The following is an 18,211-nucleotide window of genomic DNA, read 5'->3' as shown; positions in this document are numbered from 1 at the left end:
AAAAATGCCATTCTGGACCAAAATACTAACAGAAGGCAACTGTCATTTTTATAAGAGTAGCAAGAAAATAAACAGAAACCAACCACATTATCTTAAGTATCAGATGGCCAGAAAGGAAAAGCATCATATACTCAGGTTTTACATTACAGAGATAAACACAAGTCCAAAACTTGAGATTGCACTTATAATGATGGTCTAGAGCATTTTGATACTTTATTTTTTAAACTGAGTATTCTTACTTTTTAAACAAAATTTCCTTTGAAATGACCACACAGAGAAAAACAGGTATGTTAGGGGTTACACTGGAGACCCTGAAATACAGATCTAGACAAGACTTGCAAGGGAGGATGGGATAGACAGCATATGATTAAAGATGAATAACAGTTAAAGATGAATAACAGAAGTGTCAAGTAACAAGGAGTAGTTCCAGGAAGGCTGCAATGAGCTCAGCCTTGCAAAAGAGAAAGTGCAAAGTAAAACCAAGCAAGGGCTTCTCAGTGCCAAGAAGACTACCAAGCAATATTGCTCACCTAACAGGGGATGAAGGAACACAAGGAAATATAATCCCTCGACTCCTATTGTTCTGTCTTCTCTACTGAGACTGTTACAGGAATGAAGAAGGTGAACTAAATACGAGGGAATGGGAACTGATAACCCAGAGGTCTGATGAGATCTTACAATGTTCTTTGTATTCTACATAAATTCACATCTTCTAAACTAGTGAGTTATATTCCTAAAAGATGAGAATACTTACATGTGAGAGAGCTGAAAGGCAGGTATGATTTCAATTTTGGAAACGGAGTGTTGGAAACTAGAGGGTGGAAAGCCCTATTACTCCTATTTAAAAGGGAAAGGCTTTGCCTGCAAATTGAAGACAGCATGGTATCATGGAAATAGCAACTTTTAAAAATCTTAGCTCTACCAGTTGTTCCCTAGGAACTTGGGCATCTAACCTCTCTTTGGCTTTAGTTCCCTCTGCTGAAAAATACAGGACACAGAATACCTGCCTCACTTGTCCAAGACCCTGGTTTCCATCCCCAGTACTGGGGGGAGGAAGAGTCTGCCCTAAGAGTAACTGGAGGCAATGATACTGAATCTACTAAATACGTAGCATCCAATACAAATAGAAAATATCTGTCTCCCTCTGGCAAGCTTGACATAAATCCTAGATGACATTCTAAAATAACCTAAAAAGAGCTGGGCAGTCCTAGAAGGCCAATTAGGCTTCACCAAGAAGAAGCAATATCAGACTCACCATGCATCTTATCCAGGTTAACAATCTACCCAGTGAGTAAAAGTAGTAGAAGTTATCTACATCACTAGTACTATTTTTTTAAAAATCAGCACTATGGTTTAAACTTTCATGAACACTAGCCAAGTGCTACCACCGAGCTATATCCCTGGGCCACAAATGTCTAGACTATGGAATTGGGGTGATACAACTTTTCCCTTTCTGACCCTACATTCACTGCCCTCATCCTCTACAAGTCAATTTGTAGCTCCTGACTTAGGGGAAATAAAAATCCTTGTGGAGGAAAAAAATTCACTTGGCATTGATGAAGTCTAAGATTCCAACTTAAGTAAACTCATTCTGTGTGGTTGGGCCATAGACAGTACACAAAGAAGGAACCAAAGGCAAGTAACAAGGAATAGCAGCAAGGTTCCTAGGAAACAACCACCGCACAGGAGGACACATCACAAGCCAGGTTCACCAGTGGAGCCTGGGGTGGGCAGGAATATAAGCCTGGTGCTGACCCCTCCTATCTGTGCCAACCCATGCCTGTCAGGGCAGATGCACAGAGTAGGCACTGTTCTCTGGTGCTGGGAGTTGGTGAATGGGAATGTTTATTAGACACGCAGAAAATTGGATAAGTACTGTACTGGTTGAGTGCTTTTATGTGGGTAACTCCCAGCAAAACTTTAAAACAATAATGCATCCTTCACATTTTAAGACTGACATCTAGAATTTTTTTCAATCATGAATTTAAATAACCACATAGAATGAATTAATTTCTGGCTTACCTTACATAATGACACTTTAAAACAAAACTGTTACTTCATTCTTTTAATTTATCCAGTAGAGTCTTAATAGCACACAGCAATTTGATATTCATTGTCATCATTTAAAAAAAATAAAAGAAACAATGCTTCTTTTAACAACTGGAAATTTTATATTGGAACTCCTGTTTCCTTGCAACATTTCTGACAATAACTATGCCAGAATTATGTAATATACTTTAATATGTAATTCTCCAATCAAAATAAGTATGTTTAGATTCATTTCCTGAGACTGCTTTTAAATCTTAAAAAATGTTCTAGTTTACCACTTATTACTAGTATAAAGCTGGCTGAAATAAGATGTATCAAAATGCTAACAAAATTTTATTAGAAAAGACATTTCTTAATGAGATAGATGACTTTCAAAAGATTAGTTCATAAATTCATAGATAAATATTACTTGTTGCTATAGTAAGATTTGAAATTAACTGTATTCCTATTTTTCTTTTTCTTTTTTGGTACCAGGGATTGAACTCAGGTCCTTGCGCTTGAGAGGCAGTTAAGCCAGAACCACTGAGCTAAATCCCCAGCCCTTATTTTTCTTTTTCTTTTGACCAGCACTAAGACGTTTTATCCATATAAACAGACAATTACAGCAACAATTTGCTACCCCACACTATACAATACACTAAGTCTTTCCAGAACCCCAGCTAAAAATCCTGGCAAACCTATCACCAAAAATTATCTTCTGTGATCTAGCACTTTGGCTGAAGGCAAAAGTCTGAAAACTACTTGACATGAAAATGTAGCTGGCATTTGCATATGCCCTACATGGAAACCTTCACTTGGAATCACAGCACTGCTTGGAATCTCCAGCTCCTACAACCCAGAACTGTGCTGTATTAACAGGGGAAAGGTGACTGCGTACAGAGAGGGAGGGAAAGAGGAAAGGCATGATTATCTCTGTCCTCAGGCAGAACAGTGCAAAGCAACAGGACCCAAGCAGCTCAGGATTTGTCAAGCGATTCCCTCAAAAGTAGCCATGTGCCTGCGTTTCAGCCACGTAGCAGTCTGTGTGCCACGGATATGCTTGCTAACTCGCTCATTACTACGGCAATAGCTAACACTGATTAGCCCCATATTATGTACCAATTGTGCTAATCTCTTCACATACAGTTACTTCATTTGACCCTTTGTAGAGAAGTAAACAGTTCCTTGCAGAAAGTCACAGCTCTTAAAGAGAAATCACAATGGGTCTGGACACAGACTGCTAGGCTTAGCAACTAACTTATAGTGGAGTGAATTCAGTTTGAGACAAACCTAGTTTAGCAGCCTGTAGAGCACCTGTTACTAGTACCTCTGGGTGTTTCTTCAATTATTTAAAGTGACTTATGGTTGGTAATATGCTAACAGCATAAAACTGGAAGCCACAAGTAAATTAGCATCCCTCACATGCTGACAAACTAGAACATCCTATATGATGAAATGTAATGTGGACAAGTACATGACAACTATATAGCAAAAATCTCTATTCTCATCTGTGTCCAGAAACAAACAAAGTCGCCTGAGTAGAAGATGGGGAACTTGAGTTCACTGAAGCACAATGTTCAGGAACATGGTGTGACTGCCAAGGACCTAACATGAGATTCTGCTGTATTTGAAAAACAGAAAAGGTTACTTATCCTCTTCTTTCCCTCATCAAAGCATACTCAATTCTACTTATTACATGGAACAACCACAGGGTGACTACTCCAAAGCTGACCATACAACGGGCAGCCAAGGTGAACTGTTATTTTCACTGGGCAGGGATCAGAGGGTGTGGGGAGCAAAGTATGATGGAAACACTTTTTTCTCACAGTGTAGGGCTGTTATCTTGAGGAAGGATTAGAGCTGTTCTCTAAAGTCCAAGGAGTCAGTGAGGAGAGATCTGCAGCCACTTGATGAGTGGGTGACACACAACATTAATCAAGAAGTGGAAATACACAACGTTGAAGGTTTCTAACAATTCTGTGGAATTTGAATAATATAATTTTCTGGCATAGCTGAGGCTTAAAATGTGTCTACGGAGTTCTGTCTGGAGCCGTTTCCAAACACACTGGCAGTGCATTGCCAACTCTAGCAATGACCTTCAGCATCCCTTGACTGCTGCTTTTAAGGTAACTCCACTAACACTGCCTCACAAGGACGTCACATTTATAACCCTAGCTGCCTGTTGTCCTGAAGTCTTTCTCAGTATCCTGGATTATCTACATCATTGCTCTACAGTCAGGACAGCCTAAAGTGACTTAAAACTATCAACATACAATAACCTGGAACTCTAACATGCACAATACTATTACTTGCATCTTCCAGGACACTTGCCTCTGTGGACACACAGCAGGCACACTTCTCCAGGGGACCCACTGTTGCTCACCTGGACCTGCCCTCTTTCACCTCATGGCCCCCAAATCAGAGCTCACCTTGCATTGAAAATCAGATCCTTCATATTTCATACACCCTGAAGCTAATGTGGTTTCTCCTTGGTCATCTTCTTCTATGATGGCAAAGCAATGTCCATTAGTTCTATGATTGAAAACAACAACAATGTAATTTAACATCAGAAAGTACTACTGAATAGGAAAGAAATATACACGGTCACATATATACATAAAATTAAGTAGGAAAATGAAAATAGTCATATAAATCAGATATGGACTGCAAACTCACAGGTAAGAAAACAAGAAAGTTAATTATCTCAATATCACTTTTATATAACTAAATTGTTTCAACCAACTAAGGAGACTATGGGTGAATTTTTGGGTTTCTTTTTAGCTATTTACAAAAAAGAAAACGTTTTCTACAATGAGCATCCTTTAATATTATTTAAAAATCATTAAACTTAAAATGTTAGAAAAATACTAGTTTTTTATTTATACTATTTTTTCTTTACTCTCCTTTAAAAACTATAATAAAATGTAACGTTAATAAAATAATAATCCATTACTTCATAGTAACAATGTTCTTGTACTCAAAAAAAAAAAAAAAAGCCTTTTGGTTCTTTGGAAAGATACCATATATAAATAATGAAAAAATTCAAACAATTTTAACAATTTTTAAAGTAGCACTAAATGCATTCCTCCTAACTCTGAAACACCCCTCCCACACCAAATACTTACATGCATGTGTTATTAACAGCGTCATCCGGGCAGTGTCCCGAGCAATAGCACTTTAAAAAAGGCAAGGTGTCCTCTGGTGCTAATGTCACTCCGTTCTCTGCCTTCTTCGGTTCAGAGTCTGATTTCACCCCAGTGCCATGGAGCATACTATCTAGATTTTGCCCTGTGTTGAAATAAGTAAGATGTCAATACAGCCTTTCTGGAGAGCTGATGGATTGTGAGTTCCAATGAGGAAAGTTTCTAATTTATCACAGTAACTGAAGCTAATATACTTTCTTTAAACATTTGTCATTCCTCTAACATTTATCATAATCTCTTATGCACATATTAGTGCACCAATTACTGTAGGCTATACAGAGGTGGGTGTGTCACAAGCTTTGCACTAAGGAAAGACAGAACACATGGTAAAATACGGTGATAATTTGTAAGAAAGGCACAAAATGGGGAGACTTCAAGGAGGCTGAGATGATTTCCAATCATTAAAAATAGATAATTTACAATTCTTTTTTCTATCTCTTTCAAAACTTTTTTATAAGTTTTTTTAGACAGGGTCTTGCTGTGTAGTCCAGCCTGCTGGTTTCAAACTTATGGCAATCCTCCTGCCTCAGCCTTCTAAGTGCTGGGATTACAGGTGTGCAACACCTTGCCTGGCTCAAAACTTTTGACTGGTTCTTTTCTTTTTAAGGTCCTTAATTTGTGCCTCTCTATAGAGATCCTTTCATGTCAAGGTTGTTAATTTGAATCCAGATCACATTTCCAGAAACTGAAGGTCACAGGAGGCCAGCCACTATCCTGTGGAAAAAGAACAGGGCTCCAGTAGCAGTATAGAGGCCTAAGTGATAGGTGGTGTCACATGTAGTACTGAATCTTTCAGGTTGGGGTGTGGTAATGAAACCTGTACTTTAATGTGCACATTCAGGTCACCAGGCAGAGGCTGGCTGTGGGAAAAATAGCCAACCAGAGCCTAGTCGCAGTCCTTCCAGTGGAGAAGAGCCAACAGTGTTTTGACATCACTTCTTTTTTTTTTGGTACCAGGGATTGAACTTGGGTCCTTGCGTTTGCAAGGCAGGCCACTGAACCGCTGAGCTAAATCCCCGGCCCTTGACATCACTTCTTTTTGGTGCTTCCTTGATTTATCTCTTCAGCCATGACTTAATCTTAACTTAAATGGAACTCTTGACTTATTTTAAACTTGGTTTTACTCAAGTCTTCTGACTTAAAAGATGGACAAGTGGTGAAGAGCAGAGAAACAGTCTCTCCAAGACTTGGCGTCCTGACACTGGGACAAAGCAACATGAGGAAGAGAAGGAGAAAACTGGCTCCCCGGGATCCAGTAAGTATCTAAAGCAAGAATGAACCCACAGACAGGGACAGGGAACAGAGAGATTTCAATGAAGAAGAAGGAGGTAGTAAGCGGTGCTTTCTCTCTCAGCCCTGACCCATGGCATGGGAAGGGCAGTTTGAACCTGCAAACAAATGCATGATGACTACCAGCAACTCAAGTCCTCCAAGAGAGAAATGCACCAGTGGAATGGAGTAGTGAATTGCAGTGGCTGATGAGTTATTCAGGTTCAGAAATCACCCAGGAGAGGGCAACTGACCAGTAGCCATCTTGGAAGAGGGGCTGATCAAGCTAAGAACTCAGAGCAGCTGTGGGCTGGCTCCTTCAGGGTGAGGGAGAAATAAATTCAAGTCAACAGGAGGAACAAAGTTCAAGCTGGCAGGAAACACCCAAATTGTTGCAGGCTGAATAAAACAGGCTTCAGCCTCAGAACAAGAAACCAGCCTAAGCCTCAGAACTAAAGGTACAGACTTGGTAGGTTTATCTACTACCATGCCATAAATTTAAAGCTGTCTTGTTGGCATTAATCAACTTGGATCTGGACACTCTTTGCCCACTCTACCAGTGACAGCAGAGACACATCTCAGAGTGCACTGTTTTCTTTTCTTGTTTTTATTTATTTGTTCCTGTTTTTATATAAGTATGAACATTGTCTCTAGTTTTTTGTTGTTGTTCTGTTCTGAATTTTTCTTCCTTTCTTTCCTGCCTTCCTCACCCGTTCCCCAAAGTTTGTGTAATCTGTATCCTTCAGCCTTGTTTCTAAACTCTTCCTTTTCTTCTATTTCTCTACTTTTCCCCCTACCCTCTTTTAAATTTTCTCCCATGAATGTGAAATTGCCATACTGAGGGCATATTTACTGTATACATTTTTCTGGTTTGTGTTAGTTTGTTATATAACCATAAGTATAGTTTATATGGTTAAAGGTGGCAAATTAATTGTTACCACAGTTCTGTGTTTGATACTATTCTTATTATTGTTGTACTACTTTAGCCAAGATGACAAAATTGTTCTTCCTGGTAAGCCAAGACTGAGACTGCCAAGGGTCATAAACATTACTATAGGCCAGTGCCAGGTCAAATAGGCAGCAATTTTTCACCCCAAATGATGAATGTAACTGTACTGTATACTTAAAAAGTACCAATAAACTCAGTAAGATTTCTAAAAAACTGAGAAGACACTTAAGATGCAATCCCAAACTTCCAGTTCACCAAAGGCAAACCTAGGGGGCAATGAAGAGGAACAATTACAAGTCCACCCACCTGGATTCTCTGAACTGATAATAGTAGAAATAACAAAGCAGATGAATGGGGCTCTAGAAAAAATCAAATCAGAAATAGTTTCTCAGATAATTACAGAGATGGTAACCATAATGAAAAACATGGTTAGTGACTCCAGACCAGATACAGATAAAAAACAGAGGAGCTAGGAAAATGATGGAAACCATGAGCACCCAACATAGGAAAGAAATGGAATCCATGAAACAGATTCAAACAGATATCCAGGAGATTAAAAATTCAATGGAAAGTATTTGCAGCAGAATGAGCCATTGTGATGACAGACTACCAGATATAGAAAATAAGATTGCACTCGGTGACCATGAAAAGAAAGATCTCTTAAAAATGGCAAGGGTGGCCAGGGATTTAGCTCAGTGGTTCCACCGTCTGCCTTCCAAGTGCAAGGACCTAAGTTCAATCCCTGGCACAAAGGAAAAAAAAAAACGCGAGAGACTGTCAAGGAAAAATCAATCCAACAGCTCCTAGGTGATGCAAAGAATAGTAAGAGTGACTGGCATCGATGAAAAAGCAGGAGATAGTGGGGTTTTTTGTTTTGTTTTTTGTTTGTGTCAGAGATCGAACTCGGGTCCTTGCACTTGCAAGGCAGGCAGCACCACTGAGCTAAATCCCAGGCCCCTTTCTACCAGTTTTTAAAGTAAATGAATTCATTAGCATCCTTCAGTAGTAACCAGGTCATTTTGCTTTCTGAGTGTCATGGACTTAACCCACTGCAGTTACTCCCCTCACTAATACTCATGTTGTTCCATCTCTGGTTAGTTCAAAGTAGTCCCTGGATCCTTCAGGCTCTACGCTTCTTTAAGGCCCAGACCTTCTAAAATTACCTTGTTCTTTTCCTGACTGACTTAAAATCAGAGATTTCTCAAGGAATCCTTGATCCCTCTAGTGGAAAATGATAATGAGAGACCACAACCAGCTGTCAGAGGTGCATGTTGCTACCAGCTTGATCAGTGTAAAAATATATAGAAAACAATAGTTCTATGTTTTTTTACTTTAACCATATCCATTGTATAGAGTAACTACAGAGCACTAGGTATTATTTTAAGCCCCTGGTGACGAAAATGATAAAAACAAAAATCCCTTATCTATTCAAGGTAAGTCATAGAAGAAAAACAATAAAAACCAAAAGATACTGACAATGACATTGCTTTAATATTTATTCATAGATAAATACATGACACCAAATAAAGCAGACTCCTTTCCTAGCATAGGAAGAGTAGAGAGGGCCTCCAAGCCAAGACCATCAGAGCCAAGAAAAGAGGCAAGGCAAACATGAGTGGCCATAGGCCAGGCTGTTTCAGAAGAGCACAGGTAAGCAAGATACTTAACTGTGTTTAAAGCACGTAACAGACTTCAGGTAGAGACCAGACGCAAACAGATGTAAGACTGACTAAAATCTTAAAGGAACTGTACTGCCAAAGATATCCCAAAAGTCAGCTGATTCAGTCAGGCTCCAAGTTTTCAACCTCTAAGGCAATTTCTGGCCTCCACACTAATGGGAAGAAGATCACCAAAGCTATTTGGTCTCCAGAAAGACTGTCTCCAAGAGCATCTCACGGGTGGCCATGAAGGCAGGGACAGATGAGCAAGGAACACCAGAGACAAGAGAGGCCTTCCCAGAAACAAAACGCAGTGCTGTCAGACAGCCTAAGCATCTTTAGTTTGTTGCACAACAGCATCTACTGAGGTTACCTCCAAATTCTTCTTCCCATACATGGGAATGCATGTAGCATTTATCCTCCTTCTTCATCAGTGAATTCTGGGTACCCACTGATAATTTTCTCTGAGCCACACATGTGGGGCCACCAAGATAAAAACTTGGATGGAAGGTGAGGGCTGCTTGCTTGCCCAAAGTCCTTGACTTGTAGCCAGGTGCACTAAGAGGATGAAACTCTAGGGCCCTTTGAGAAGGAACTGAACATTTCATACCAATGTCAGCACTTTTAGGCTTTGAGTGGAAAGGAGTATCTGGTGTTATATAGACCAGTGTGGCGCCCTGCAATAGATTTATCAGCTATTTTTCTCCCCTTCACCTCATGGGCAACAAGGGAGGGTAAACACACAGGAGTGCACACACTGCTGCTGCTGGTATGAGCCCTCCCCTCCTCAGTGACTCAGGGACACACAGCCTGAACCTCCGCACAGATTGCTGACGGCCTAATCCAACAGCTTCAGCTCCCTTCCTCTTTCCAATGTTCTGTTTATGGCAGGGCAGGTAATTGATTGTGGCCACTAAGATGAGAAGGGTATCTGCTGAGGGGTTCCACAGAAGCTTCCTTACCACTTTAAAAAAGCCAGGAAAGGAACCCCAATCCTCTTCTCCCACAGAACGCTGTTGATTCTCAGTTGCCATGTCTGCAACTGATTCTCAGTTGTGATGCCTGCATCTGCACTGTGGCTGTGAAGTTAGCTAACCATGGGCTGGGCTGGCATATGGAAGCTGGAAGTGCTCTCTATCAGAGAAATTTAATTTTACTAAGATATTTTTTTTTTTTGCTTATATCTGATAAATAATTACCAAGTTACCCTATCCAGTAAAATTTTATTATAGAACAACTTGAATTAGGGTAGAAAATGAGAATTTTATACCATGTTGCCTATGTGTGATCAAGGCAGATTAAATTTATCTGTATGTTAAAACAGAAATTACCTTGACAGCAAGGCAGTAAATATAAAGGACACTTAATTTAACAGCTCATCTTTATAAATGTAACAGCTTTGGTTAATGGTGATCAACAGGGCATGTAACATGTTAAAGGTGCTGTACTACATAATTTGATAGAAGTTGCTTTGGTAAGAGGGCTCTTTTTCTAAGCATGATAATAATAAAGCTACTGTTATACCTAAGGCAAAATACAAAGAACCTACAGATTTCCTTCTATGTGCATGCTTTAAAAACAAAAATAAAAAAAGTTTTATGCTATTAAGCATGTTTCTTGCTGTATGTAGATATTATTACATGTTGCTGTGAGCAATACTTTATGAAAAAGCAAAGTGTTAAAAATTTAAGACAATTACATTGTTGATCAGTTCTACCTAAAATCCCTTTGTAAGCAATTCTCTCTCCCCAGCTTAAAATATTACCCTAATTAAACCATTTAGAAAAAATTGAAGTGCAAACACAGTCCATGTGATCTTCAGAGTCACCACTATGACTTCCTGTTTTTGAGTTCCAACTCCTGAACACACAGTAAAATCACCACACTGGTCAGAATAAACTTTCAGGGGGGCCGGGGACTTAGCTCAGTGGTTCCACTGTCTGCCTCACAAGCACAAGGTCCCAAGTTCGATCTTCAATACCAAAAAAAAAAAAGATTACACAAAAGAAAAAATGGGATTTTGCCAGGGATTTAGCTCAGTAGTTCTGCCACCTGCCCCACAAGTACAGGACCCAGAGTTCAATCCCTTAAAAAAAAAAAAAAAAGAAAAAAACTTTCAGTACTCTATGAAATAATCTCTTCACAGTCAAGTACCATATTTCTAGAGTCTTTTCATAACAATGAAATTACTATTATTTATAATTATTTATTTTTTTAAAGGAGATAGGAAGTGTAAAACTGAGCCTTGAGTATCTGTTACCTCCTATCACACAAACTAACTTATGTGCATTATTTTATTTTAATTTTTTGAGACAGGGTCTTGCCTTGTAGCTCAGGCTAGACTTGAACTCACAGTGATCCTTCTGCCTCAGGCTCAGAGTACTGGGGTTACAGGCATACCTGACTGTGTGCTTTACATATGGTGCTTTAACTCAGTGAATCCTCATGTGCCCTAATGCAGTATACTACAAAGCCTCTGCAAAAGTAGAAAAAATAGGTTCAGAGAGGCTGACATTTATAAAATACTTGAAAAGGTTCTACTATAATTAAATTCAAAAGCCATTTGGCATGTGTTAGCTCTCTACTTACAAGCTGGGTTGGTATGTTGGCCCTAACTATTCAGAAAGAGATAGCAACTGAAAGAATGGATGAAAAAAATGAGTGCTTTTCTACACAGACTTACTAAAACAATTATGATTTACCTTGGACGTGAGAAATGATGAACAGATAGGCTCCCAATAATCTGATGTAAATATAGAGCTGAGTCATTGTTCAATTTTAATGTTCCATACACTGTCACCTTGAATAACTGTTATTCCACTAATTCAAATGACTTTATTCAATGAGATTTTCTTGTTGAGGACGAAATCACTTGACAATGATTCTACCTCCCACTGCTTTCTCCTGACTCCTGCAAGACAAAAATATTAACAAGGCTATCAACATAAATGGATTTTGAAGAGTCTTCAAAGACAAAAAGAGGAAAACAAATGCACAAACATACCTTTAAATGATAAAAAAAACATTTTTAAGACTATTTTTGTTAAAAAAAAAAAATCAAGGCCCTGTAATTCCAACACTTAAATAATTTAGTAACAGGTTACAATCTTTTCTGATCTCAGATCAGCCATACATAAACCAAGAATAATACACTAATAATCTTGATAGGCCAATGCAGTGTCATGTACCTGTATCCCAGCTACTTAAGAGGCTCAGGCAGGAGGATTACTTGAATATAGGAGTTGAATGCCAGCCTAGGCACAAAGCAAGACCATAACTCCAAAGACAGACAGACAGACAGACACACGCATGCACGCGCGCGCGCACGCACACACACACACACACACACACACACCCCATACACATACACACACCTCATACACATACATGTACAGCACAAAAAAAGGAAAGAAGGAAAGAAAATCCCTTCAACAGACTTCTCTGGCTGCCCTAAAATGTTGAAGTTACTTTATTACTATCAAGAATGTCCACAGGCTGGTGATTTAGCTCAGCAGTTCGGTGGCCTGCCTTGCAAATGCAAGGACCCGAGTTCAATCCCCAGTACCAAAAAAGAATGTCCACAAATATTTTTTTAATTAAACAGAAAGGGTTGAATTTAAAATGTAAATTATCAGATGGGTATGGTGACACACCTATAATCCCAGTATTACGGTGAAGATTCCAAGTTTAAACCCAGCCTAGGCAACTTTGTGAGACCCTGTGTCAAAATACAGTGTAGATAAACAAACAGATCGACTGATCTGGGGATTACACTCACTGGTAGTACTCCCCTGTGAACCCCAATACCACCATCAAAAAAAAGTTATTCATCAATATTCATTCAAATCCTGGTGGATTTAATAGAAATACCTTGAATCTTTCTGACAATTTTCCCGTAGATAGAAAAGCAACCTAGAAAACCATACATATTTCAGTAGCATATTTCATTATCAAGATATAAACAGAAATGTCTTAAGTAAAATTAGTTTCCAAAATACTGCTAACCCGATTTACTTGGGATAAAATTGAGCTTTTAATATAGAATACACGAAATACATGTCTCCAACTAAGTTTTTTGTTGTTGTTGTTGGTTTTTTTTTTTTTTTTTTTTGGCAATTACCAGGGATCAAACTTAGTACCTTGTGCTTGCAAGGCTGGCTATTATTAATATGGACAGTGAACTCTTAAAGGCCTCAAAGTAAAACTCCTAAGTAGGCAGCAGAGAAAAAGTTTCTTGGCACCAAGATAAATATAATTCTGTTTTTCACCCATCCAAGTTTTTCAAGCAGTTGGTTTTATTGATCTCACTCTGAACTAGTCCTGAGCAGAAAAGATTTTGCTTCTATATGACACAATTATCTCCAGTGTGATTTCTAAAATAAACCTGAGCTTTCTACCCAAAGGCTTTTCACTTTATTAGCTTTCCAAAGGCATTTACAGTTTGGAGGTGAATAATGTTTAGAGAGAGGTATCATTTATAAGTACATTTTATATAATGCTTAGTTAAAAAATCTTGGCAATTTCTTCTTTCTCTACTATTAAGAAAACTAAGTGGCTTCCCAGCACCACATACTGCTGAGAGGATGAGATGCAAAGTCTATAGTAATAATTACAGAATAATGCCTGCAGTGTGACTTTGCAGCATTCCTGTGGAAAACTCGCCTCTTAAAATGACTCACTTGTGGTTCTGGTGATGCTTCTTCCAGGTTTAGAATTCAAGGGGTGTTTCCAGTGTGCCTCCAACTCTACCTTCTCCCTGTTTCTATTTCTGTGTTGCATACCTCTCTCAGAAGCATCCTACCTGCCCAATCCCTGTGCATGGCCTCCTCCCTGCTCCAGGCCTGTTCCTCCTGCAACTGCCACACCCAGCTGGGCAGCTACTCTCCCCTGACCTCCCTCAGCTCCCTACTGCACCCCCCCTTCATGTTTCCTCATCCCCTCATCCACACTCTCACTCACCTGCAGCTGCAGGGTGACTACTCAGTTTCTGCTTCAAGGAGCTCATGGTCCTGGGGTAGGGTCATGGATTCTGCCTACTCACTGTTTCCGAGTCCCTGTCCCCTCATCCGTTTTTTTAAAGTTAAACATCTGGGCTTGGCTCTCACTAGAGCTACCAAGGCATCCTACAGAGCCAGCAAAACGACTGTAAGTGCAGGCCACAGTCTCTGTGCAATTCCTTCCCTAAAGAAGTGCAAATGCTGGATTTGCCTCAAGTATGTACCAGAACCTGTCTGGATGACTTTTCCCATCTTTATAACCAAAATGACATTTGTCAGCTCACAGTTATTTTGAGAACTAGGTGAGACATTGAACTCTATGTGCCAATTCTACAATGAACACTTTGCCAGTACTAACTTACCAAATGATCACAGTTATCTTGTAAGAAAAGTACATTTATTGAGGAAATAGGCATGAAGATTTTAAGGAACTTATCAAAGACCACACTGTTGGTAATAAGGTTATAATTCAAAAGAAGTCTAATTCCAGACTCTTAGCTAACCTACAGTGTCCTGCTGGGTAATTTATATATGTGACATGATGCAAAACATATATGATCAAGAGTTTAGGAGTGTGTAGTACAGAGTATGTACTCAGTACAATGTCCCTCTTCCCAAACTGTCTGTAACACAATTGCCAGCCTGGCACACGGACAGCACCTGGAGCAGTCATCAATTCTTAGCTGACCATAGGCTCACTACTGAGCTGCACTTACATAAGCACAAACCTACCAAGCACTGACAGAAACATACCACTATAATCAAAGAGTAAGCACCTCACCTAATCCATCTAGTGAGGCCACTAAGGAGAAAAATGATGGTGTGCAAAGGACACTGGAAGCATTCCCCTTGAGATGTACCTCAAAGAACCAAGGGTCTCAAGAGTAAAAAGGAGCGAAGGAAGTATGCATGCATCTTTGTCAAGGATGTGACCAATCATGACAGAAAAAGGAGCCCAGACTGATTAAATGATATAGGGCAGATCTTTCCCGATGCTCAAGTCCTGTGTAAACAGTTTTCTTGCCATCAAATATTAATTTATTCCCTAATTATAAGTGCTTACCTTATGTATGATTCTATATTAGATAATAATACAATGACAAGAGCAAAACATACCCAGCATTCATAGAATTCATAATCATTACATGAGATAATTAAAACATTTTGACATGGAACAAGACAATACAAACAAAACATAACGTTAAGTGCAAAGAAAGAAAAGTATTAGGTCCTGGAGGGTGCTGTTACTCTAGATAGAGGGGTGAGGGGAGCAATGCTGAGAAGTGACATTTAAGTTGTGATCTAAAGAACAAAGTCATACTCTGGTTTCTCTTTAGATCACATAAATCTTTCACCTTTTAAAGAACAAAGTCAGCCAGGTAAAGAATGAGGTGGGCACATGCTGAAGACTGAAACTGGACCCATTATCTCTCACCACACACTAACCTAAAATTAAAATGGATCAAAGATCTAAATATTAAAACAGAAACACTAAATCTGCTAGAAGATAATTAAGTAGAACAATTAAGGACATAGGAGTAGGCAAAGACTTCATGAACAAAACGCAGACCAAACAGGAAATACTACAAAAAAATCAACAACTGGGACCTCATCTTATTAAAAAGCTTTTGTATAGCAAGAGAAACCAGTAACAGAGTGAAGAGACAACCCACAACATGGGAAAAAGTTTGTCAGCTGTTTCTCAAAGGACTAATATCTAGAATATAAAGAACTTAAAAAAAAAACAAAACAGACTCCCCAAATTTAAAGACTCAATCCAAAAAGGGGTATTTGAAATGAATAGACACTTCTCAGATGAAGAATTAGAAATGACAAATAAATACAAGAAAAATGTTCAACATCACTGGTCATTTGAGGGATGCAAATTAAAACAACTAACTCTGAGATTCCATCTCATTCCAGAAAGAATGGCTGTTACCAAGAAATCAAACAATAACAAATGCTGGCACAGCTGTGGGGAAAAAAGGAACCCTTCTCCACTGCTGGTCGAAGTGTATAGAATGGCGCAACCACTGTGGAAATCAGTGTGGAGATTTGTCAAAGACCTAAAACCAGAGGTTCCATTTGACCCAGCTATTCCCCTTCTTGGTATCTTCCCAAAATAATGAAAAGCATCCTACCACAGTGATATATACACATCCATGTTTATAGCAGCACAGTCTGTAATAGCTAAATCTTGAATACAGCCCAAATGCCCATCAACTGACAAGTGGATAAAGAAGAAGTGGGTTGTTTTTTAATACAACGGAGTACTACTTGGTCACAATGAAGGATGAGCTTGAGACATTTCTAGATAAACGGATGCACCTTGAGACCATATTAAGTGAAATACATCAGACACACATGTTTAAATACCACACTGTTTCTCTGGTGTGAGAAAATGAAAGTGGAAATAAGGACTAAAATGTACAAAAGATATTGGGAAATGGGAAAATGTTCAAATGAGAAGGGGAACAAAGGGATGGTGAGAGAAGAAGGAAGAAAGAGACAAGAAAAAAAGTTTAAAAAGACAGGGAAAAATGAAAACAAAGCTTTTGTACATAGAGAGGGGAGGGAGCTCAGGGGATAGGGAATGGGAAAAAAGAGGTGGGATGGATCATGTACAGGTGCAAATTCCCTATGATGAACGTTATCAGTATATATGCCTAAAATGTACCAATAAATGCTTTGCTATTAAAAACAATAGTAGAGTAGAGGTATAGCTCAGTGTCAAGATCCTGGGCTTAATCTCCAGGACCATTAAAAAAAAGTGGGGGAGTAAGTCCTCTAAAAAAAAAGAATGGGGTGGGTTGGGGGAGCTCTAAGCATAGGAAACAGCCTGTGCAAAGATCTTGAACAGAGTAAAGCGAAGCAGGAATGATGTTCTGAAATTTTAAGAATAAGGGATAATATGAAGGAATCTAACCACCACCATCCTGGTATAAGCAGAGACTACTTTAATCCCTTCCCCTGCTATGCTTTTATACCTGCAGATGCATCGTCATGGGTCCATAAGGTTCATTAAGCACAGCTACACCCTGTAATTCCCAATCATTGTTCAGCTCTGCTCTTGAAAAACACGCAACTCCTTATACATCCTCAAGCCTGGTCCCAGGCAGAGAGCCACATCTCCTTTGTACTAAACTCCCCCCATCAAAGACCACTGTGACTTTTTTCTTCCACAGCTTACCTTTTTATGCTCATGACCCTATGAAGAACTTACATCCTGTACAAGAGTTGCTGGTCTGATCTCTAGTGCCAGAGTGGTCCCTCTCAGATTTGTTCTGAAATAAACCTGTTCTGTTGGGCTCACACCCCTGCTTCTTTTCCTTTTTTGCCCTAACGCAGTGCAGTGGAAGATGATGTTGAATAGACAGAAGATCCTAGAAGGGTTGTGTTTAAACCTAAGCAGGATGGGGGGCAATTACCTGTTTTCTGTGTAGTGGACCAGACCACGCAGGCAAGAGCAAAAGCAAGCTTACCAATGAGAAGAAAGTGGTAGAAATTTAGAAGAACAATCGTGGCTAAGATGTGGGTGACAGTGGTACAGGAGATGGGCTCCATATATATCAAAAACAGGCTCAATACTCAGTAATGGGGTAGATGTGGGCATCGGGGGGTGTGTGTCAAAAGAGTACCCTACATTTCTGGAAACAAGCAATTACTAAAACGGGAAGTAGTAGATTTTCAAAAGGTAGATGAGAGATCAAGGGTTCTAATTTGGATATCTGAGATTACCCAAAGGCAGTGGCTAATGGGTTTTTGGTTTCAAAATTACAAGAAACATCTAAGGTCAAAGATACCAATGTGTTACATCAACATCATAGAATATTCCAAGGGAAGGCTCTGATGACATGGCTTTCCAAAGAAAGGCTGCAGAACACCATTTAGTTAAAAAAAAATCACATTAATCAGGGCTTTAACATAACATATATTTATTGGCAATTCATGGACAAAAGAATTTGTAGTTCAGATCCACCATCTCAATATTATTGTTTATATTAATACAGGTGCAAAATAAACTACCATTCACAAGATTGTTTTTATACACATGCGTGCAATCATCATGACGATCTACAAGCGATCCACAAATACTCTGACACACTC

The 18,211-nt window shown here is 39.2% G+C and overlaps 1 protein-coding gene across 2 annotated transcripts in view; it reads right to left on the bottom strand.

Moving 5' to 3' along the window:
• The window catches only part of Bmpr1a (bone morphogenetic protein receptor type 1A), a 55,064-nt gene that overhangs the window by 13,863 nt on the left and 22,990 nt on the right, over nt 1-18,211 (bottom strand). For both annotated transcript variants that reach the window (XM_010622582.2, XM_010622581.2), the window contains 3 exons: nt 11,810-12,018; nt 5,154-5,316; nt 4,458-4,560 (listed from right to left, as the gene is read on the bottom strand). In XM_010622582.2, the coding sequence (XP_010620884.1) occupies nt 4,458-4,560; nt 5,154-5,316; nt 11,810-11,876 (333 nt within the window). In that variant the 5' untranslated portion in view covers nt 11,877-12,018. The remainder of the gene's footprint in view (nt 1-4,457; nt 4,561-5,153; nt 5,317-11,809; nt 12,019-18,211) is intronic.

The sequence above is a fragment of the Fukomys damarensis genome, unplaced genomic scaffold (genome assembly GCF_012274545.1).
Source record: "Fukomys damarensis isolate Sample0158 unplaced genomic scaffold, DMR_v1.0_HiC HiC_scaffold_1, whole genome shotgun sequence".
NCBI classification, from domain to species: domain Eukaryota; kingdom Metazoa; phylum Chordata; class Mammalia; order Rodentia; family Bathyergidae; genus Fukomys; species Fukomys damarensis.
This window is presented reverse-complemented; position numbering and strand designations above follow the sequence as displayed.